Source organism: Ciona robusta, chromosome 1 (genome assembly GCF_009617815.1).
Source record: "Ciona robusta chromosome 1, ASM961781v2".
Classification (NCBI taxonomy): domain Eukaryota; kingdom Metazoa; phylum Chordata; class Ascidiacea; order Phlebobranchia; family Cionidae; genus Ciona; species Ciona robusta.
The window spans coordinates 10,032,029-10,056,431 of NC_143235.1; the positions used below are offsets into that span (position 1 = coordinate 10,032,029).

At 46.6% G+C, this 24,403-nt stretch overlaps 2 protein-coding genes across 2 annotated transcripts; both read right to left on the reverse strand.

Annotated features, from left to right (window-relative positions):
- On the reverse strand, window positions 1-5,735 carry LOC149742959 (uncharacterized). Its single transcript, XM_089872586.1, has 3 exons — window positions 4,094-5,735; window positions 3,260-3,880; window positions 1-3,054 (listed from the first exon to the last, which is right to left on the reverse strand). Exons 1-3 carry the CDS (start codon window positions 5,713-5,715, stop codon window positions 198-200), a joined length of 5,100 nt encoding a protein of 1,699 aa, XP_089728712.1. The 5' UTR covers window positions 5,716-5,735; the 3' UTR covers window positions 1-197.
- Window positions 5,724-23,901, reverse strand: LOC149742960 (uncharacterized). The gene is made up of 36 exons (XM_089889378.1): window positions 23,748-23,901; window positions 23,585-23,601; window positions 23,426-23,461; window positions 22,771-22,825; window positions 22,331-22,455; window positions 21,900-22,104; window positions 21,431-21,606; window positions 21,122-21,365; window positions 20,809-21,022; window positions 20,596-20,731; window positions 20,411-20,526; window positions 20,185-20,335; window positions 20,003-20,125; window positions 19,846-19,954; window positions 19,587-19,775; window positions 19,326-19,482; window positions 18,991-19,175; window positions 18,803-18,927; window positions 18,577-18,744; window positions 18,198-18,334; window positions 17,724-17,830; window positions 17,517-17,661; window positions 17,296-17,447; window positions 17,050-17,218; window positions 16,774-16,911; window positions 16,519-16,654; window positions 16,145-16,242; window positions 15,969-16,085; window positions 15,737-15,908; window positions 15,522-15,667; window positions 15,342-15,463; window positions 15,181-15,263; window positions 15,013-15,111; window positions 14,423-14,652; window positions 5,893-13,842; window positions 5,724-5,840 (listed from the first exon to the last, which is right to left on the reverse strand). Exons 1-36 carry the CDS (start codon window positions 23,804-23,806, stop codon window positions 5,724-5,726), a joined length of 12,708 nt encoding a protein of 4,235 aa, XP_089745504.1. The 5' UTR covers window positions 23,807-23,901.
- Window positions 23,902-24,403: the final 502 nt, after the last annotated feature.

Genomic DNA, 24,403 nt, shown 5'->3' on the forward strand with positions numbered 1-24,403 from the left:
CACCTGCAGCGGCACCTGCGCCGAGTACGGTTTGACCAGGTTGGAAGACGGTCTTGCTCACCTTGCCGCCCTTCTTGCCTCCAGCAACGAGAGCGTCGGCGCCTTGAGCGCCTTGGGCGAGGCCTTGGCCTGCAGCCAAGTTGTCGGATCCCATGCCAGCCTTTACGACTCCGTCCGATGCTCCATCGTCGTAAGTTTCAGTGATGAATGAGCCGCCATCGATGACGATGCCCTGCTTGGCTGCACCGTAACCTTCCGCGCCTCCGTAGTATGGTCCGGGTCCACCATAAGGATGTCCCTGTCCCATTGCCTTTCCGAGTGCTCCCGCCGAGTGCAATGGATCCAGGAACGAACATGGTCTTGCTCACATCGCCGCCGTAGTCCTTGTCTCCGACGTAGATGTCCGAATCAGCTGCTCCTTGCGCCAAGCCTTGTCCTGCGGCCAATTGATCGGCCTTGGAACCGAAAGCGACGTCTTGTGCTGAATCGTCGTCAGACATGGTGATGGTTTCGTAAGCGCCACCTTGGATTACGATGCCAGAGTCGGCTGCCGCGTGTCCAGCTGCTCCGTGCTTGCCGCCAAAGTATCCGTATGGGTAGGCTTGTTCGTGGCCTGCACCTGCAGCGGCACCTGCGCCGAGTACGGTTTGACCAGGTTGGAAGACGGTCTTGCTCACCTTGCCGCCCTTCTTGCCTCCAGCAACGAGAGCGTCGGCGCCTTGAGCGCCTTGGGCGAGGCCTTGGCCTGCAGCCAAGTTGTCGGATCCCATGCCAGCCTTTACGACTCCGTCCGATGCTCCATCGTCGTAAGTTTCAGTGATGAATGAGCCGCCATCGATGACGATGCCCTGCTTGGCTGCACCGTAACCTTCCGCGCCTCCGTAGTATGGTCCGGGTCCACCATAAGGATGTCCCTGTCCCATTGCCTTTCCGAGTGCTCCCGCGCCGAGTGCAATGGATCCAGGAACGAACATGGTCTTGCTCACATCGCCGCCGTAGTCCTTGTCTCCGACGTAGATGTCCGAATCAGCTGCTCCTTGCGCCAAGCCTTGTCCTGCGGCCAATTGATCGGCCTTGGAACCGAAAGCGACGTCTTGTGCTGAATCGTCGTCAGACATGGTGATGGTTTCGTAAGCGCCACCTTGGATTACGATGCCAGAGTCGGCTGCCGCGTGTCCAGCTGCTCCGTGCTTGCCGCCAAAGTATCCGTATGGGTAGGCTTGTTCGTGGCCTGCACCTGCAGCGGCACCTGCGCCGAGTACGGTTTGACCAGGTTGGAAGACGGTCTTGCTCACCTTGCCGCCCTTCTTGCCTCCAGCAACGAGAGCGTCGGCGCCTTGAGCGCCTTGGGCGAGGCCTTGGCCTGCAGCCAAGTTGTCGGATCCCATGCCAGCCTTTACGACTCCGTCCGATGCTCCATCGTCGTAAGTTTCAGTGATGAATGAGCCGCCATCGATGACGATGCCCTGCTTGGCTGCACCGTAACCTTCCGCGCCTCCGTAGTATGGTCCGGGTCCACCATAAGGATGTCCCTGTCCCATTGCCTTTCCGAGTGCTCCCGCGCCGAGTGCAATGGATCCAGGAACGAACATGGTCTTGCTCACATCGCCGCCGTAGTCCTTGTCTCCGACGTAGATGTCCGAATCAGCTGCTCCTTGCGCCAAGCCTTGTCCTGCGGCCAATTGATCGGCCTTGGAACCGAAAGCGACGTCTTGTGCTGAATCGTCGTCAGACATGGTGATGGTTTCGTAAGCGCCACCTTGGATTACGATGCCAGAGTCGGCTGCCGCGTGTCCAGCTGCTCCGTGCTTGCCGCCAAAGTATCCGTATGGGTAGGCTTGTTCGTGGCCTGCACCTGCAGCGGCACCTGCGCCGAGTACGGTTTGACCAGGTTGGAAGACGGTCTTGCTCACCTTGCCGCCCTTCTTGCCTCCAGCAACGAGAGCGTCGGCGCCTTGAGCGCCTTGGGCGAGGCCTTGGCCTGCAGCCAAGTTGTCGGATCCCATGCCAGCCTTTACGACTCCGTCCGATGCTCCATCGTCGTAAGTTTCAGTGATGAATGAGCCGCCATCGATGACGATGCCCTGCTTGGCTGCACCGTAACCTTCCGCGCCTCCGTAGTATGGTCCGGGTCCACCATAAGGATGTCCCTGTCCCATTGCCTTTCCGAGTGCTCCCGCGCCGAGTGCAATGGATCCAGGAACGAACATGGTCTTGCTCACATCGCCGCCGTAGTCCTTGTCTCCGACGTAGATGTCCGAATCAGCTGCTCCTTGCGCCAAGCCTTGTCCTGCGGCCAATTGATCGGCCTTGGAACCGAAAGCGACGTCTTGTGCTGAATCGTCGTCAGACATGGTGATGGTTTCGTAAGCGCCACCTTGGATTACGATGCCAGAGTCGGCTGCCGCGTGTCCAGCTGCTCCGTGCTTGCCGCCAAAGTATCCGTATGGGTAGGCTTGTTCGTGGCCTGCACCTGCAGCGGCACCTGCGCCGAGTACGGTTTGACCAGGTTGGAAGACGGTCTTGCTCACCTTGCCGCCCTTCTTGCCTCCAGCAACGAGAGCATCGGCGCCTTGAGTACTTTCTCCATATACGTGTGTTAATGCATTATTTTCCAAATAATTATTCAAGCCAAATCCATTTTCTTCACCCCCTGTTTCTTCAATTCTATGTGTCATTGCATTTGCTGCGTAACCTACGTTGGAGTCGGCTTGTGCCTCCATTTCCAGCTCTATCTCTACGCATTTTCCCACCGGGCAACATGCGTCGTCTTCAATTACCATTCGTTCTGTTCCGTGTGGACAAGTAGGATTTCCTAACTTGCTACATTTAGCTGTGTTGCACTTGCATTCGTATGTACAGCAACACTCGTCTATTGGATACGTCACCAAGTCTTCATAGTATTCGCAAATGGTTGCTTTGTACGGACAGTTCAATACTTCGCACTCTGCCGCAACCACTCTGTAGTTATAACAGCATTCGTCTGCCTTTTCTTCAACAATAACGAATCCTTCAGGCGCTACCGGGTATGGGTCACAATTTCTGGTCTCACATCTGTAAAACACAATTCCATATACGTTTAAATTTTAGTTAAAATATCGTTTATTTATACCAACGTCGGGTGGCTCTCCACAATCATGAAGACTATTTAAACACTAAAGTATGTTTAAATGTAAATTACTTTTAGGAATATATTTGATTTAATCATGTACTGTCACTCCTTTTTAGTAACAAATATTTACGTTTCTAGACTTCTTACCTCACATCAGCGTTGTCGGCACATGAGCAGAGTTGACAAGTTTCAGAATGCTGAAACCATGTGTCACCATAGTTTCTTTCTTTTCCTTGGTAGTCGATACACATGGCAGCTTCTGTAATTATCTTTAGGGCACTAAGAGAGTTTGCTCCAGAAGCTGCTGATCCTTGTGCTGCTGAACCGATCTTGGAGCTTAAAGTGACAGAAGCATCCTTATCGTCTTCGGTTTGGATACTGTGTAACAGGCCTTGTGGCTCCATGTTAATATGTTTCTCCATTCCAGCAAACAAGTCAGTTTCGACGTTCTTGACACATTTTCCAACTGGACAACATTCGTCGGAATCCATTACAATTCGGACACATCCAACCGGGCATGGTGGACTGCCAAGTTTAGGACATAACGAGGGGTTACACTTGCACTCGTATGTTGAACAGCAGTCATCAAGTGAGTAAGTGGCAAGTTCTTCATATATTTGACATGTAGGGACGGTATATGGACAGGATGATGTATCACATTCTGTAGGGACTTGCATGTAGTTGATGCAGCATGCGTCTTTCGAACTTTCAACAATACGGAAACCTTCTTTTTTAAGGGGTTTGGCTGGACACTCTTTCACAGAACAGCTACAAAAAGAAATGAAATTATAAAATAAATACATTCTAAAATTTAAGAATGTGATTAATTTATATGATTCCACACAGGTATCATCCTCATCTGTGATAATATGTCAAGTAAATTTAAAAAGTCATTTTAAAGGTAAGATAGCGAATCGTAAAACAGAGTTGCCAACTACAAAAAAAGAATTGAACGCGAGTAAGATAACACGAACAGCTTACCTAATTTTACCAACGTCGGTACACGTGCAAGAACTACATTCGTCACTGAAATCGATCCAGGAATCACCGAAGCAACGTTCACGACCAGAAGCATCAATGCATATGCTGGCTTCAGAAATAAACGAAAGAGCGTTATCGGTACCCCCCAACGCCTTTCCTATAGCACCAGAAGAACTTTTCGATCTTAAAGCAATGTCAGAAGACGAGGAGGAGTCGTCAGCAAGAAGTGATTTAAAGGAATCGCCACTAAGCAGCAATCCCGTGTCAGCTACACCAGATGACATGGATTGGCCGGGGTAACCAGTGAACGGAGAAAAGCCATCAAACATACTTTGACCACCTCCTATCACGCCTGCTCCAATGGACAAACCGCCAAGTGAGAACTGATTTTTAGAATACCCACCCTTAGAAGCTTTTGGCTTTGCTGATAACCCTGACTTACTACTAGATGCAGCTTTGCCAAAAATAGCTGCAAGCTGATCGGCCTTGGAACCGAAAGCGACGTCTTGTGCTGAATCGTCGTCAGACATGGTGATGGTTTCGTAAGCGCCACCTTGGATTACGATGCCAGAGTCGGCTGCCGCGTGTCCAGCTGCTCCGTGCATGCCGCCAAAGTAACCATGTGGGTAGGCGTGATCGTAAGTTGAACCAGCACCAACTCCTGCGCCGAGTACGGTTTGACCAGGTTGGAAGACGGTCTTGCTCACCTTGCCCCCCTTCTTGCCTCCAGCAACGAGAGCGTCGGCGCCTTGAGCGCCTTGGGCGAGGCCTTGGCCTGCAGCCAAGTTGTCGGATCCCATGCCAGCCTTTACGACTCCGTCCGATGCTCCATCGTCGTAGGTTTCAGTGATGAATGAGCCGCCATCGATGACGATGCCCTGCTTGGCTGCACCGTAACCTTCCGCGCCTCCGTAATATGGTCCGGGTCCACCATAAGGATGTCCCTGTCCCATTGCCTTTCCGAGTGCTCCCGCGCCGAGTGCAATGGATCCAGGAACGAACATGGTCTTGCTCACATCGCCGCCGTAGTCCTTGTCTCCGACGTAGATGTCCGAATCAGCTGCTCCTTGCGCCAAGCCTTGTCCTGCTGCCAATTGATCGGCCTTAGAACCGAAAGCGACGTCTTGTGCTGAATCGTCGTCAGACATGGTGATGGTTTCGTAAGCGCCACCTTGGATTACGATGCCAGAGTCGGCTGCCGCGTGTCCAGCTGCTCCGTGCTTGCCGCCAAAGTATCCGTATGGGTAGGCTCGTTCGTGGCCTGCACCTGCAGCGGCACCTGCGCCGAGTACGGTTTGACCAGGTTGGAAGACGGTCTTGCTCGCCTTGCCGCCCTTCTTGCCTCCAGCAACGAGAGCGTCGGCGGCTTGAGCGCCTTGGGCGAGGCCTTGGCCTGCAGCCAAGTTGTCGGTTCCCATGCCAGCCTTTACGACTCCGTCCGATGCTCCATCGTCGTAAGTTTCAGTGATGAATGAGCCGCCATCGATCACGATGCCCTGCTTGGCTGCACCGTAACCTTCCGCGCCTCCGTAGTATGGTCCGGGTCCACCATAAGGATGTCCCTGTCCCATTGCCTTTCCGAGTGCTCCCGCGCCGAGTGCAATGGATCCAGGAACGAACATGGTCTTGCTCACATCGCCGCCGTAGTCTTTGTCTCCGACGTAGATGTCCGAATCAGCTGCTCCTTGCGCCAAGCCTTGTCCTGCGGCCAATTGATCGGCCTTGGAACCGAAAGCGACGTCTTGTGCTGAATCGTCGTCAGACATGGTGATGGTTTCGTAAGCGCCACCTTGGATTACGATGCCAGAGTCGGCTGCCGCGTGTCCAGCTGCTCCGTGCTTGCCGCCAAAGTATCCGTATGGGTAGGCTTGTTCGTGGCCTGCACCTGCAGCGGCACCTGCGCCGAGTACGGTTTGACCAGGTTGGAAGACGGTCTTGCTCACCTTGCCGCCCTTCTTGCCTCCAGCAACGAGAGCGTCGGCGCCTTGAGCGCCTTGGGCGAGGCCTTGGCCTGCAGCCAAGTTGTCGGATCCCATGCCAGCCTTTACGACTCCGTCCGATGCTCCATCGTCGTAAGTTTCAGTGATGAATGAGCCGCCATCGATCACGATGCCCTGCTTGGCTGCACCGTAACCTTCCGCGCCTCCGTAGTATGGTCCGGGTCCACCATAAGGATGTCCCTGTCCCATTGCCTTTCCGAGTGCTCCCGCGCCGAGTGCAATGGATCCAGGAACGAACATGGTCTTGCTCACATCGCCGCCGTAGTCTTTGTCTCCGACGTAGATGTCCGAATCAGCTGCTCCTTGCGCCAAGCCTTGTCCTGCGGCCAATTGATCGGCCTTGGAACCGAAAGCGACGTCTTGTGCTGAATCGTCGTCAGACATGGTGATGGTTTCGTAAGCGCCACCTTGGATTACGATGCCAGAGTCGGCTGCCGCGTGTCCAGCTGCTCCGTGCTTGCCGCCAAAGTATCCGTATGGGTAGGCTTGTTCGTGGCCTGCACCTGCAGCGGCACCTGCGCCGAGTACGGTTTGACCAGGTTGGAAGACGGTCTTGCTCACCTTGCCGCCCTTCTTGCCTCCAGCAACGAGAGCGTCGGCGCCTTGAGCGCCTTGGGCGAGGCCTTGGCCTGCAGCCAAGTTGTCGGATCCCATGCCAGCCTTTACGACTCCGTCCGATGCTCCATCGTCGTAAGTTTCAGTGATGAATGAGCCGCCATCGATGACGATGCCCTGCTTGGCTGCACCGTAACCTTCCGCGCCTCCGTAGTATGGTCCGGGTCCACCATAAGGATGTCCCTGTCCCATTGCCTTTCCGAGTGCTCCCGCGCCGAGTGCAATGGATCCAGGAACGAACATGGTCTTGCTCACATCGCCGCCGTAGTCCTTGTCTCCGACGTAGATGTCCGAATCAGCTGCTCCTTGGGCCAAGCCTTGTCCTGCGGCCAGTTGATCAGCCTTGGAACCGAAAGCGACGTCTTGTGCTGAATCGTCGTCAGACATGGTGATGGTTTCGTAAGCGCCACCTTGTATTACGATGCCAGAGTCGGCTGCCGCGTGTCCAGCTGCTCCGTGCTTGCCGCCAAAGTATCCGTATGGGTAGGCTTGTTCGTGGCCTGCACCTGCAGCGGCACCTGCGCCGAGTACGGTTTGACCAGGTTGGAAGACGGTCTTGCTCACCTTGCCGCCCTTCTTGCCTCCAGCAACGAGAGCGTCGGCGCCTTGAGCGCCTTGGGCGAGGCCTTGGCCTGCAGCCAAGTTGTCGGATCCCATGACAGCCTTTACGACTCCGTCCGATGCTCCATCGTCGTAAGTTTCAGTGATGAATGAGCCGCCATCGATGACGATGCCCTGCTTGGCTGCACCGTAACCTTCCGCGCCTCCGTAGTATGGTCCGGGTCCACCATAAGGATGTCCCTGTCCCATTGCCTTTCCGAGTGCTCCCGCGCCGAGTGCAATGGATCCAGGAACGAACATGGTCTTGCTCACATCGCCGCCGTAGTCCTTGTCTCCGACGTAGATGTCCGAATCAGCTGCTCCTTGCGCCAAGCCTTGTCCTGCAGCCAATTGATCGGCCTTGGAACCGAAAGCGACGTCTTGTGCTGAATCGTCGTCAGACATGGTGATGGTTTCGTAAGCGCCACCTTGGATTACGATGCCAGAGTCGGCTGCCGCGTGTCCAGCTGCTCCGTGCTTGCCGCCAAAGTATCCGTATGGGTAGGCTTGTTCGTGGCCTGCACCTGCAGCGGCACCTGCGCCGAGTACGGTTTGACCAGGTTGGAAGACGGTCTTGCTCACCTTGCCGCCCTTCTTGCCTCCAGCAACGAGAGCGTCGGCGCCTTGAGCGCCTTGGGCGAGGCCTTGGCCTGCAGCCAAGTTGTCGGATCCCATGCCAGCCTTTACGACTCCGTCCGATGCTCCATCGTCGTAAGTTTCAGTGATGAATGAGCCGCCATCGATGACGATGCCCTGCTTGGCTGCACCGTAACCTTCTGCGCCTCCGTAGTATGGTCCGGGTCCACCATAAGGATGTCCCTGTCCCATTGCCTTTCCGAGTGCTCCCGCGCCGAGTGCAATGGATCCAGGAACGAACATGGTCTTGCTCACATCGCCGCCGTAGTCCTTGTCTCCGACGTAGATGTCCGAATCAGCTGCTCCTTGCGCCAAGCCTTGTCCTGCGGCCAGTTGATCGGCCTTGGAACCGAAAGCGACGTCTTGTGCTGAATCGTCGTCAGACATGGTGATGGTTTCGTAAGCGCCACCTTGGATTACGATGCCAGAGTCGGCTGCCGCGTGTCCAGCTGCTCCGTGCTTGCCGCCAAAGTATCCGTATGGGTAGGCTTGTTCGTGGCCTGCACCTGCAGCGGCACCTGCGCCGAGTACGGTTTGACCAGGTTGGATAACGGTCTTGCTCACCTTGCCGCCCTTCTTGCCTCCAGCAACGAGAGCGTCGGCACCTTGAGCGCCTTGGGCGAGGCCTTGGCCTGCAGCCAAGTTGTCGGATCCCATGCCAGCCTTTACGACTCCGTCCGATGCTCCATCGTCGTAAGTTTCAGTGATAAATGAACCGCCAACCAAATTTATTCCGGTCTGTGCCCCTACATCTGTGCCGATTAATGATTTCACCATCTGCACACATTTTCCAACCGAACAACAGGAGTCCTGGTCTATAACAATTCTGTGGTAGTTAAATGGACATGGTTCTGTTTTTAAATTTGGACACTTTGACGGGTTGCATTCGCATTCGTAGGAACTGCAACACCCGTCAATATCATAGTGAATCAGATCCTCGTAGTAGTTACAAATTGGCGGTGATTCAGCGCACTTAGTGATATCACAATCTTCGTTTACCAACCGGTATGTGTAGCAACAATCGTCGGCCTTTTCTTCAACTACAACATAGCCAATAGGGGCTACTGGATATTCATCACAGCTTCTTGGTAAACATTCGATAACATTTGATTTGGTGCAGGTACACAGGTTGCACGCATCCCCAAATTTGTACCAACTTTCTCCATAGCATCTGCCTATTCCACTTTCATCTAAACAAACTGAAAGTTCTTCGGCAATGTCTATGGATGTGTGCGTCTGTCCTGCTTCCGCACCTTCCGCGCCAACATTTGCGTTTTGCGCCAAACTTACTACAGCTTGATGTACCTTCGCGTCCTTATCAATGCTGGAAAACTCATTTTTGCCGTGATAAACATCACTTTTAGCTCCAGCTTCCGCAGCACCTGAACTCATGCCAGGCATGAAATGCGGTCCTCCGAAACTATGTCCCAATCCAGAACCAGTGGCCAAACCTCCAAAAGCTACATTGCCTGCGCTAAAGGACGTAACAGAATGAGAATCATCCTTCGATCCATCATATACCTGTACTGCAGTATCGGCTGACGATGCAGCTACTGCTTGTCCTACAGCAGCTCCTGCCAATTGTGACCCAAAAGCAATATCTTTTTTATCTGCTTTTGATGTTCCTGCTTCAGTAGACAATAATCCAGGAATTATCTGCAAACCTGCAGCTGCCTGTGCGCCTCCAATTGAGCTACCACCCATTACACATTTTCCAACTTGACAGCATGCATGAGGTTCTAAAACGACACGGGTACTACCATCTGGACATCTAACATCTCCAATATAACCGCAACTGTCAGGATTACAGACGCACTCGTATGTAGAACAGCACTTGTCTATTGGATACGTGATCAGCTTTTGATTAATGTCACAAACTGGGGCAGTAAACTGACATTCCAGGTCTTCACAAGTTTGTTTAACAAGGCGGTAAGTAACACAGCATGGGTCACCAGTTTCTTCCTTGATAATGTAGCCAGACTTTGGCAATGGAGCTTCATCACAGACGCGTACTTTCGGCTTAAATGTTCCAAAATCAGTACAGGTGTAAACAGTGCATTGGTCATTCAAATCGCACCATTGTTCTCCCAGAGCGCGACCCTTGCCTGAGTTATCGATGCAAGCATCTACCTCCGAAACTATTGATAAGCCATTCTTAGAAGCAGCCTGTCCCATCCCCTTCGCGGCAGAAGCTTGGTCACTGGACAAACCTAATTCAGAACCTGAACCTCCAAATGCATCTTTAGATTGGGAAAACATGCCACTGTCGGTGAGTCCAACCACTCCAGAGCTTGCAGCAGAATCAAACGCACCCTTACCACCATACATATGATGTGGGTGTGGAACAAAGTTGCTTGATGCATCCCCAAGTGCTGAACTGCCGATTATAGTTTGGCCAGGGATAAACGAAGATACTGAAGTGGAACCCTTGCCTGATTTGTCAGCAATTCCGACACCAGCAGCAGCTCCTGATTTACCAATTGCTCCAGCAGCTGCGCCTTGTGATCCCATCGTTTTAAGAGCAGTATCCAATCCGTGGCCATCACTTGAATGTGTTTCGGTACTGAACAGGCCTCCTGCAATGTTGCTTATCTGTTTAGCATTAGCTGCAGCGTGTTCATCCATGAACACACACTTGCCAACTGGACAACACGCATCTTGCTCAAGAACAACTCTGACAGATCCTTCCGGACAAGATGGGTGTCCGAGCATTGGACACTTTAATTGATCGCAAACACACTCGTACGTGTAACAACATTGATCAATGGCATAGGAAACCGATCGTTCAAACGGTGCACAGATGAGTGGTTGGAATTCACAAGACTTCTGCACACAATCGACGTCAATATAACGGAATGTACTGCAGCATTCATCTGTAAGCTCTTCAACAACTTCTTTCCCTTCAACTGGTTCAGGATAAGGATCACATTGTTGTATTTGGCACCTGATGTCGTTCATATCGTAGCATGTGCACAGTTCACATGGGTCGTTATTTTTCTTCCAGCATTCACCATATTTTCGCTCTTTTCCACTTTCATCAAGGCACAAAGAAGATTCTTCGGCCACTTGGAGTAACAGATCAGAAGCCGAACCAACTGCCGCGCCGCCCTTAGCGTGTGCTCCAGTCGCTTGCTGTAATAAGACATCAGATCCAGATTTGGTTCCGGAAGAGCTCTCAGAAAGCATTTTACCGCCTCCGATCAGGGTAGAACTCTTTGCGTCACTACCTGCAGTGGAAGCAATTGGCGCTCCGTAAAAGCCACCGAAGTTTTCATGATCAAGCGCAGCCCCTGCAGCGGCACCTGAGCCGAGTATGGTTTGACCAGGTTGGAAGAATGTCTTGCTCTTTCTGCCTCCTTTTTTGCCTCCAGCAACGAGAGCGTCGGAGCCTTGAGACCCTTTGGCAATGCCTTGGCCTGCAGCCAAGTTGTCGGATTCCATGCCAGCCTTTACGACTCCGCCCGATGCTTTATCGTCGTAATTTTCAGTGATGAATGAGCCGTCATCAATGACGATGCCCTGCTTGGCTGCACCGTAACCTTCCGCGCCTCCGTAGTATGGTCCGGGTCCACCATAATGATGTCCCTGTCCCATTGCCTTTCCGAGTGCTCCCGCGCCGAGTGCAATGGATCCAGGAACGAACATGGTCTTGCTCACATCGCCGCCGTAGTCCTTGTCTCCGACGTAGATGTCCGAATCAGCTGCTCCTTGCGCCAAGCCTTGTCCTGCGGCCAATTGATCGGCCTTGGAACCGAAAGCGACGTCTTGTGCTGAATCGTCGTCAGACATGGTGATGGTTTCGTAAGCGCCACCTTGGATTACGATGCCAGAGTCGGCTGCCGCGTGTCCAGCTGCTCCGTGCTTGCCGCCAAAGTATCCGTATGGGTAGGCTTGTTCGTGGCCTGCACCTGCAGCGGCACCTGCGCCAAGTACGGTTTGACCAGGTTGGAAGACGGTCTTGCTCACCTTGCCGCCCTTCTTGCCTCCAGCAACGAGAGCGTCGGCGCCTTGAGCGCCTTGGGCAAGGCCTTGGCCTGCAGCCAAGTTGTCGGATCTCATGCCAACATTTACGACTCCGTCCGACGCTCCATCGTCGTAAGTTTCAGTGATGAATGAACCGCCGCCAATCGCAATACCTTGTTTGGCAGCACCATATGCTTCTCCGCCTCCATAGTGGTGTTTCGGCATTCCCATATACCCGCCATATCCTGCTGAATCGGCAAGTGCTCCCGCACCCAATATTACGTTGCCAGGTGTGAACATAGTTTTTGTTACGTCATCGCCGTAATCTTTTCCATCAACATAAACACCAGAATCGCTTGCACTTTGTGCCACTCCCTTTCCAATTGCAGCTTGTTCTGCATTATTATCAAGGAACAGCGCGCTTTCTTCATCGTCATTCGATTTTGCAATTGATTCATAGATTCCTCCCTTGACAACAATTCCTGTGTCGGCCGCAGCTACCACATCTTGACCATAAGGTGCCCCCATGTAACCTCCAAGATATGATTGACCATGTCCAACTCCTGCTGCTGCATCTGCACCAAGCACAGTTTGACCTGGGTGGAAAGTTGTCTTGCTATGTTTACCACGGGATTTACCGCCTTTCACTATTGCTTCCATGTCTTGGTCGTTGGCTGCATGTGCAAGTCCGACGGATTCAAGAATACTGTCTGTTGCTGCGTTAACGAGGGCTTCGTCATTGGATTTAGAAACGGTTGAAGTTGAAAAGCCAGCTCCTTGGTGTGAGACCCCCACACCCGATCCGGCGCCAACCTTCGATTGCGCAATGTTTACACATTTACCAACTTGACAGCATTGCTCGGGGTCTACAATAACTCTGATGGAACCTTCTGGGCAAGCGGGATCGCCTAAGTCCGGACAACTCGCTGGGTTGCAAACACATTCATAAGATGAACAACAGTTGTCGATTGCGTGAATGACTAGCGTTTCAGAGAACATGCAGGTTGGTGCTGTAAACTCGCAGAGGGAGGTGTCGCACTCGTTCTCGACAATACGGTATGTGAGACAACAAGCATCACCTTGCTCCTCAACAACATAATGTCCCTCCGGACAGGAAGGATATGGATCGCATGATTTCTCAAGGCATCTAACATCACCAGTGCTGTGACACGTACACGTCTTACACGAATCATGTAGATATTCCCAGCTGTCTCCGAACTTTCGCTCGATGCCTCCTTCGTCGACGCAAAGTGCACCTTCTTGGACAATAGCTGCAGTTAAAGCAGCCGCTGTATCAGCTGCGGCTTGTGCAGCAGCAGCTTGTTCGTTATCAGAACCGAATCCAATACCACTGGTTTCGGAATCTCTGGTTGATGTTGTATGAGCTACTACTGCAGCATCGTGGAACAAACTAGCCGTACCATCCGCCGCAATAGCGGTCGCACCATGAGCTTCAATAGCTCCAACTTCGTCGGCAGTGTAACCGGTCTTTCCGTCGAACTTGGCCGCTGCATCAGCAAATCCAGTGTTTGATCCCATCGCAAAGTGCTTGGTAACAATTCCATTGTCTTCTTGCACAGCAGTCATCTCCGATTGTGCTTTAGTTGCAGCATCCGCTGCAGCTCCTGCTGCTGACTTGCTTCCGGCGTCGATTCCAACAGATCCTGAAGAACCTCTGCCTTCCTCCGTAACAGTAGAGAAACCTGTACCACCAATAAGTATACCTGCACCAACGGATCCAATGCCAGAACCAAGAGTGTCGCCGGAGGGATGACCACCAAACAAACCTCCATGAGCACCGGCACCTGCACCAGCAGCACCCCCGCTAATTCCGCCGAGACTTGGGGTGCAACCGACCAAAACTTCATCCGTAAGAACGTTGTTCCAGCAATAGTAACGAATGCAAGCTTCGCGATCGTTTCTTACTTGACCAGGCTATAAAAAAAGTAACGATAATGATTAACTACAAAAGAGGTATTCTGGAAAAACTGTTGTCGTTAACTAAAGAGTGTATTATATTTTATTTATTTATGATCGGCACAGAACTGTGTATTGTGTGTCCATCGTGCTTTTCTACTTGCCGGGTCAAGGCATTGTTGTTAGCTAATGGATTAATTGTATTGTTTTCGGCACTGACGTGTTTTATTTATAACCACCATCGAGTTTTCTTAACTCTGTTAGCGTGCCGCTGGCTGCATTGCTGCGTGCAAGGCACTTTAATTGCTTGCTGAGTTTAAAGCGTCTTTGGAAAAAAATGAGTGAGTTGTGTTGTGATGCTGCTGTGTGTGGTTGTAACTGCGGCTGCTTTAATGTGGATGTTTAAAGTGTAAGTCAACACTTGAGTGATAAGTTCTATTCAATAATTTATTGACGAATATACCTAAAGATAGTATAGACAAATGCTTTATCGGGCTCTACAGTTTGCTGGTATACTATATTTGGGTGGTGTTTAAAGGTTAGTTTTTCAGATTAAACTTATCTTCGCAAGAATTGGCAATACTTAAGTTGTTCTCACCCCGAGAGAGCTTCCGTCTGGCAGCATACACAAACAGTCGGCTGGTCGTACACAGGTCTTAGGATCTTTAAGAATGTAGTTGATAGGACAGGAAACGCATTCTTCCCCGCAGGTATCAACGCACTGGTCATCGCTTGAATGTGCGCATTGGTACGTAGCAGTTCTCCATGCGTGACAAACTTGGTTACATCGGAAGGAACAAGTGACCATGTTCGACTTTCCACATGTAGCTGTATGAAAGGTAATTCTAATATTAACAACGTAAACCATCAATGTGTATCCTCCAAGAAAGTTTGTTATATTAATAAGCGTAGTATAAAGTATAGCGTGAATTTTGCACATAATACCCAAATATCCTGATCGTGTTTTAAACCATTAACAACGGTCTTTCGGGGTCTTAAGAATACAGTTTTGTAATTCTTTGAATGTTCTTTGTTTACTATCGAATGGGACTGGAAAATATGAGGAAAAGGGTGTCCCATCTTACCCCCACCCTAGCATATAGCGTAATCAAAAGTGACATCAATAGTTGGTTAACCCGTGTAGTTTTTTTTAAATGGTAAAAGTTAAAGATTATTAAAATCTCTTACAAACGAGGTTATCGTAAAGATCCGAACACAAAGCTGGTGTTAATTCTGCAGGCTTGAAAACGAAGCCACCATATTCTGTTGCACCGCCAGAGAAGGTTCCTAAAATCAATTTAAAAAAATGTTAAACATAAGCTTGGGTCTATGCAATTTAGTCTATTTTTAGCTTACCCAAACTTGATGACAGCTCGGGGACAATTCCTCCCTCGTAACACGACAAACCCAAACAGTGAATATCGTGGTCCATGCAGTAACTATATAAGTATAAACATTCAAATACTATAGCATAAGGTTTATGTTTTAGATCGCCCTAATATTCCTACACCACGTACCAGCTTCGGCATTCGTCTGACATAGATTCAATCTTGTCTCCATCCGCATAGGCAACACCTTCAATTTCTTTACATACGCAAGAATCAAGTGCCATACATACTGCGCCGTCGTTGCTTGCGATCTGTAACGATATTGAATAATTACACGGTATAAAGTTTTAATGTAAACATCGTATATACCGTTCCATCGTCGCATCCACATCCTTCAACGCATGCGAACTCGCAGTTGTTCTTGATTTTATCGTACATGTTGTAGTTAGAGCAGGTCTGTGGGCAGGCCGACATGCAGGGCGTGTACTCTCTGTGCTTGCCCATACACATCAAAGCTGTTAGAAACAAATGTGTGAGTGTTTTTTTTCAAGTGCTCCGATAAAACAAATGTGTTTAAAACTTACGACAAAGGTCTTGAGATCTCCAGTAAATGTGAACACCCTTTCGGTTACACTCTTGAGCGTAAGCGTGTAGAGCAGTACACAGACATTCGCAATCACCACCAGAGTCACACGCGCATGCGTCAAACACACACGCACGGTAATAACTTTTAGGATCGACCAATGTGTGGCAAGCCTAAGAAATATAAAAAAAACGTTAACTCAAAAGGTTTCATTTCTACAACATTTGTCTTACAGAAAATGTGTCTCCAGTAAGAACTGCACACTTTCGTTCCGCCCAATATTTTCTATGGTTGTTCAAACCGCACATCTCCACTGGGACTTCTTCGGCTTGACTTCCGTTCAAGTAAGTCTACACAAAATGATGTTGGGATCAAAATCACACTTTAAAAATTATTATTTCAGACTTACCTTCCAAGAGTTGACGAAGGAGATTTCGTTCACTTCAATCATTTCTTGTGGATTTCTGAAGTCATTACTTTCGCTGTCATCAAAATCACCACAAAGACCTATATTGGGAATAACCATACGTAATTGCTTGTCAATCTGGAACCACAATAACGTATGTTCAAAGGTGCAAATTATTATTTTTAAGTTCTTAATATTTTCAAATGTGTTAAATGATAAACAGTATTACGAAAAAGTTGAATCTTTACGCGGCGTTAATACTAGTAACGCGGTGCTATGGTTTTTTCTGTATATGGATGACAACTCATATTTTGAGGCAAAGTGAGACAAGCGTTCTAGCCACCATAACGACAATTTATGTCAGGTAATACTCTTACCTTCGACCTTTTCTTTGTGTTCAGGGTCAATGCGGACCATGACTGTTGTCTTTTTGTCCCATTGCAACGTCACTCCAAGGTTCTTGGCTTTTACGAACACCCACATACCAACGTATGTAATTTCGAAATCGCCAACCTAGTACACACAAACTATGAAGCTCGAATTCAGAAAACCAAAACTGTTGCGCAAACCAAATAAGTTGATACTTTTTTCAAATCATAGGTAACAATTTTTATGAAAACGAGCAGATTTACCTTCTTTGCTTTCACTGACTTTCCACGGACAAGTTCAACAGTATTTTCCTTGACAATATCGCCGACGTTGATGGAGAAAACGACACACTTAGAACAGGTACCACCCTTGCTTCCACAGCCAATATTTTCAATCGAAATCTATTTAAAAAAGTTAAAAATTAAAAAAAAGATCTATTAAAAAAAAGATAAAAAAATAAGTTAACTCTGCTTTTCCCATAAAGCATAACTGCACCTGTCCCAGTAACGTTTGTTAAAACGATTAAAATTCTGGTATACCTTGAAAGAGTGTTCGTTTTTCTTGTTGGATCGAACCAAAGTGAATACATTGATGCCGTGGAATTGGTAATCTTTACCATCAAATGTTGTGTAATGGGAGTCACCATATGCTCGACACATGCCAGCACATTCGTTCGATTCACAATCCCAAATACCACCCAAGCAACGACTGAAATGCAACAAAGGTTCCTTAGTTTTAGGCCCAACATGAAAAAAGTATCTTATATTTTTTAAACCACAACTCACCAAGTATTGCAATCTTGTTGCATCGTCTCGCTCTCACAGTAACTTCTTCCACCATGATAACACGGGCATGCCTTAGGCGTGACGCATTGATTAGTAGTTTGGTCCCAAACGAACGATTCTTTACATTGGCAACCAGCAATACATTTCTCAATCTTTAATTAAACAAGTAAATTTACCTTATATTAAATCCTTATTTGTCAAGGCGCATATATACTCGATACCTTTCTGTTGATCACCGGTAAATGCATGTTTGCACATGTTTGAATTTCAGATTTCATGCAACTGCTAAATTCTTCGTTCAAACTGCATTTAGTGGTAATGGGACAAATGTTGTCAGTGCACGCCCATTTTCCTCGGTGACATTCGCTGTAATAATTTGTTTAGTTTACCAACCATTTTGTTTTACATACCAGGTCTGCCACACGTACCACACGTTGCAGTCTTGCATTCGTGATTCTCCAGCTACATAAATGATTTCTTCAAACATGCATGAGCACTCGGTTACAGCTACGCATTTTCCGTTGTAATCGAATACCTTAATGTAAAGTACGTGATTTATTGCCACACTTGACGACCTGTGTGCATTGTGGTCCGCATTTCGTCAAACCAACAAGTATTTTATGCGCGGCGCACTTGATTGCGCGATTTGTTGTGACGTCACTTGTACAGTGCCATCCATTTTATTTCATTTTTTTGCCCAAAAGATTATGCAGGCTTACTATAAAAAGTTAAAGCAAAACTAAAACGCTCATTGGCCTATTTGTTAAAACTATTTTTTTAATTTGCATTTTATAAACGGGATTTAACATGTAATAATCCCAAATTTAACATGTGCCAACCTATTGGCTAGAAATACATTATACCTATTCAGACATTTAATAAAGCATAAAACTGAAAGCTACCTTTCCATCAGGACAAGTACAACCAGGAACGCATTGCTCATCGCATACGAAGCTGCTTTGAAGAGCTCCACAGGACGAACCGCACGCATTCGCACATTCCTTGAACGAGGTTCCGGTAGCACATTTCGTTTCATCAGCTATTACAAAGTACAGGTTGGAATTAAAAAGGATTATTTAAAGATAGGGTATTGTAAGGTGAGGTGGGGTACTGTTAGTACCCAATTCCCATAATACGCTATCGTACGTGTCTTATACTTGCGGGGTCCCAGTTATACAATTCCGTATAAATATATGTCTTTACTACTAAGTGGGTCGAGAAAGGAGAATTAAAGCATGTGCCATCTTACCCCACCCTAAATATATATGCGATAATACGAACCGCATTCAGAGATAATCTTTCTCCAGTTCCCAATGATAACACCAAGCTTCGAACAAGCAATGGCATAATCAGCCAACGCTCTGCATTGCAACTTAACGTCTTCAGCATTGCAGATGTCGTCCTTGCAGTGAGCGAAATAGAGTTTGTAGTTCACAACGTCGTGACATTCTGAAAGGGAAATATGAAGTTTAGTATACCTGAAAAATTATTTCGATGATTAATTTACTTGTGAATGGCGCTGCCGTAATAACTTCACAACTCTCTCGAGCCCTTAGCTTGTAACTTCGGTGGATATCACACGGTTCGGCCAAAATCATTGGTGTGTTGGGAAACAAACATTGACCAGTGGCCCTGATAGAATAATGTAGTATTGCGGTTAAGGTTTGCTAATTCTTACGTATTCTACTCGCTTACCATTCGTCCCCAAAATCGTTTGCATTAGCTGCTAAATCTCCATTTGGCGTCCAAAAATCGTCAGTAGTTTGAGCATTGAAGTTACCACACATACCCCTCATACGGGAACAAAGGGTTGGTTTGGCACGAATATAAATTCGGTCCTTGCCATCGAAGAGGACAGTTAGACCACTGTTGATGGTTACCTGGAAGTAAAAAGTAAATGAGCGATAATGGATAATTAATGGGCCAATTCTATCTTTAATCAAAGATTGGCGTGCCTCGCTCAAGAACTGTTCCCATGTAGAGTAGAAAATGTCCTATTGGCGGTATAGTTATGTGACATCACTGCATACCTTGTAAAAGTTAGTGGTGACTTTTTCCATTGCGTAGAAGTAGTTGTGATATGGAAGGATTGCTTCCTTTCCCTTGATTTCAACTTTACCAGCATGACTGACGTGCACAGTTTCCCCGTTTACTGTAACTTCGAGTGAACGATCGCATTCAAAACCACTGCGAGAGAAAATTAGAAGAAGGTATTGGATAATGATTTTGGCGTCCCAACTGCTTATTTATTCACGTTTCCGTTGCAAATTCACAATTTTAGCATTACTTACGTGCATGTATTGATAAGCTTAACTTCAAAAGCGATGTCTTGCATTCCTTCAGTTCGAGCAAGAACGTAGCTACATCGGCCTTCAAAATCGAAATGCTTTCCGTCAAAAGTGGTGAAGTGGCTGCCAACAGCTTTGCACACAGAGTCGCATACGTTCTTGGTGCACACCCAACGTCCACGCGCGCAAACGCTAAAAGGTTGAACATCCAATACATTAAAACACAGTATAATATAAGGTATACTTATGTAGATTTACTTACCAACGGTTGCAGTCGAGTCTGAGCTTTGAACCTGGTGAGTATTCTTGCTTTGCATACTGACAAGGACAATCCTGCCGCGCAACGCATGTTCCGTTATGGAGATAGGTACCTTCAAATATTTAGTTTAAGGTTTGAAATGCTTTTAATTCAGTTATACCTTCTGGACAGTGACATCCCTCAATACAGTGGTTGTTCTCACAGTTGTAGCTGGTATCATAGCAAGTTTTGGGGCAGGAAGAGCCGCAAACGTCATAGCAAAGGTTGTCCGGGCAATTAATTGCTGTGATATACATGTTGGAAAGTGAACTAAGGTAACCTACAGAATCTAATTACGCTTACCGCATCTGTCTTTACGTCTCCAGTCGACGATCACACCAAACCGTGCACATTCTCTGAAGTAAGCAGACATTGAATTACAAACGAGATCGTCGTCATCTGAAAAACAAACATCTTCCTTGCAAGCTTCGAAGTATGGTGCGGGGTTCACGACCTTTACAGAAATAAAATTGTTAAAGCAGGCGCCACGTTTGTGTTACGGAGTTTATGTGAATAAACGTATACTTGCCATTTTGCATTTGGTCTCCATAATATATTTGCAACCTTGCAGGGCTTTCGCAAGCGTACACCTGTCTTGTTCAGTAACTTTGGAGCAGTACGAGTTAATCTTAGTGTTTCCGCAATCTAAAATTTATTAAGTTGTAATTTGTGTTGTACAACTGAACTATTTTGCAGAAAAACGTTTGTTCTTACCTCCAACAGCCCAGGATTCCGCAAATTCGACGACATGAGATACAACTTTACCGTCTTTCTTGGTAAAATCATTCTGATGATTTTCATCATAAGTGCCACAGAGACCTTGTGTTCGCTTTTCTTGATTTTCTCCAACCTAAAAAGATGCATTTGTATATATACAATAATAAGGATTTATATACCGCCGCTTAGCCATATAAACTAAATACGAACCCTAATAAAAATAGATTCAAGGCCATCCCACTTGATGTAGAGTTCGCTTTCAGGGTCACGCACGACAACGAAATCTGCCACCCGTTGAATTAGAACGCCCGACATTGCTGATGGAAGTGGCAACCTCTTATCATCAACGAAAGCTCCAGGGCTTCCATCTTTGGGGTCTGACTTCAGTTGAATGAGGAGATCTCCGACGTAGACGGAAAGACTCCTAAAGAAAAGTAACAAAAATTGAGTAAAGTGTTTTTTATTGTAGTTGTATAGGATAAGGTTTACAACAGTATGGTGGGAAAGAGTTTATTTTACATACCGTTTACATCCTTTTCCTTTGCAGTTCTTTTCATTGTGCAAATGTACAGTGAAGAAGTGATCTGTGTCCTCCGCCAACACATATGAGCAATCACCTTGGAACCGGAAGATTTTTCCATCGAAGGTGCGGTAATGTTGTTGCCCCCATGTCATACAATAACCGGTCTGTTCAACAGGCAAATCCTTCATGGTGTAAATGCCTGTTACTGCTGCCAATCCCATTGGATCAACCGGGTCGTCGGTGGCTGTAAGAACATGGTTGTTAGTTTGTTTATAGAACGTTAAGTAATTCCTGAAATGGTAAACTTACGTAAGCACATCACTTTCTCAGATGGCAACCACATTCCCAAGGAACATTTAAAGTAACCTTCCATTGGCATTCCAACAGCACCATAGCCTACCTTGCACATGGGAGTGCATTTATGGATCCCGTCTTCGGTTTTACAAATAATGTAACCGTTTTCAGGAGCTTCCATATTGATGCAGCTAATGGAGAAAGCATATGTTAGGGTTAGAATTTGCTTATAGGCTCATGTAGTAGCCTACTGCGGAGTAAGACGTGACACCGTTAGCATCTAAATCCCATATTTCCTTATCATGTTTTAAACAATTTACCCTATTTTACAGTCGCGGGTCTACAGGTATATAATTTTTTAACTTTTCTTAGTTCACTGCCAAACGGGACGAAAAAAGGGATTGAAAATATATACCATCTATAACAGTTTAACCCCACCCTACTACTGTAGTTTTCTATTTAGTTTATTAAATTAATCAGATACCTTTGTTCTCCGAGGATGCAAGTTGGGAAACGGTTAATTGTTGGCAACGATGGAGACCACTCTCCGTTATCGAGGTCGCACATATAATAGTGAGTATGTTCACTTCGATACCCTGGGTTGCACTCCACGTCGCAAATCATCTTGTTGCCTGACGTCTCACAACGCACTGTTCCCTTTTCAGGGTGCTTTGCTTCACAGAGTGTACCTATAACGCATGGAAAACTCAATTTTAAACAGGGCGCCTAACTAGATGCGTTTTTAATCAAATCAGTTTGCCTAAATCAAACTAAGTCAATTATATTTTAGGTTGCGCTGTAACTTATGATTGCACACGATCATCAGGCGGAGTAATATATTTGTAAAGGTTTACTTTGTAATGCACATTGTGCGGCCTTATCTCACACGTACAAAATAAGTCACCATACACTTACGTTTGCAGGGAGGGAACTTGGGTCCGATTGTCCATTCGCCATCCATCCATTGGTTGACGAGTGTGTCTCCAACAGATCCGAGGCTTGCGAACGTGAATCCCGACTTGCATTTGGCGCTACAAGTCCTGTACGAAAAGTTAAAACCATCAAGCTGTCGTTCTATATTTCATTTCATATATATGTGTGTTCAATACCATATAGTAGGTTGGGGAAGATGAGACACCTTTAGCACATAATATCCTGGTGGTATTTAAACAATCAACAACGGTCTGTGACGCTCGTAAGAATACGGTTTAATAACTCTTTGAATGTTCTTTGTTTACTACCAAACGGGATTAGAAAATAGAATAAAAAGGTGTTCCATTTTTTCCAACCTTATATATATGAAGCGGTCGTTCTATATGTGTGTAAAATAATATGCATATTTATGAAGGACTTACGTTATCCCATATTCGGTTTTACATTCAACTTCTCCGTTTGGTGGTGCTGGAATATCTGGAATGGAATATAAAAATAACAGGTGAAAATGTTTATTTTTACAGCAGTGTTTTGATATTGTAGAACATATATATGCGGTCTTGCGAATATATAATCGTAAAAATAAATATAGGTTACCAGTGACGCAATAAAAATGTTGTTATCTGAATTTGATTACGTCATTTCAATGTAAGGTTAAACAGATACATACCTTAACCAGCCGATCACAAAACCTCTTAATCAAGAAACTAATTGAGGGCCCTTGACACTCGAATGATGCGTAACATTAAATGATGGCGCAATCGATTATTGATTTTTTTGTATTTCGCAATAAGGAACAAAGGTTACGATTTGTCTTAATTACCATAAATGTAATCCCTATAAAAGACATGTGGTATACATAAGTTATATCGTTTTCATTCTTCAAAATTTATTTTAATGCTGCCCGCAAGTGCGCCCGGCGTGACCTAGATTTATGAAATTTTCGACTTGAAATTTCAATGTAATTTTTTTGTATAGCGGTATTTGTGCGATATAGTCTTTCAGTGGTCTTTGACGAATAAATTAAACTTTATTTATGCGATAAAATATTGATCTATATTTTTCTAACAAGCTTACCTGTAGGGGAATCGAATCCGTTATCCGGTAACGAGGCTGAAAACGGATCATAATTAATACTTTTACGAATTGGTGCAATACGTTAAAAAAAAAGTTTGGGCTTGAAAGTTATAAATTACAAATAAAATAAAATTTCAATAAATTTCCAACAATACTTACGATCGATGAAAGCGATACTGTAACATAAAAATAAATGCGTTAAAAGAGCTTACAACAATATATATTCATACGGAAGTGTGGTGCTACAATTTTATTTAAACATAAATAGCAACTTTTTATTAAAAGCATAAAACTTGTTCAAAAATATCTTGTAAGTTCTTACCTGTGGGGAACAGTAACGCTAAGTAAAAGCAGGGCTAGAAAGTAGCCGTAGAGCGCCATCGCGCTGTTCGTGCGTTAGGTCTCGGCCGAATTCTTTGTCTTCCGTATAAGAAAACGCTTACTTGTACCAGCTTTTCGCAAAAAAAATGTGACTAGCTCCCGGTTTTGGAAGCAGTCGTCTGTACTAACAGTTGAAATTTGCTCACTTATATAGTATTTTTATTTAAAATCAAGTGGGCGGTGAAAAGCGCTAACTAGAAATTCGACATCGGTTCATGATGCTTGCTTTAAAGAGGGGTTGTAAGCGAACGAATACGAGTGATCATTTTGTGAAGATGATTATACGAACCCGGATTTGAAATAACGTCGAAATTGATATTAATTGCTGATGACTCCCACTTCTGTCAACGAGGGAATATTATCACAACGGTTCGGTCCAGGAGAGATCCTGTTTGGTAAGTAACAAACTAAACATTTATGCGTGGAAACTCGTGAAACTTTAGACTTTGAATTTCAAGTATACTCGTGTACTTAATCGAGTTAGATACTTAAAACTTTATATAATCGACTTACTTGTTTATACCTTTAAACGACAATGACAAAAGGACAGACGCTATAATGATGCTTCACTAAAATTGGTCACGGATCCAGGATATA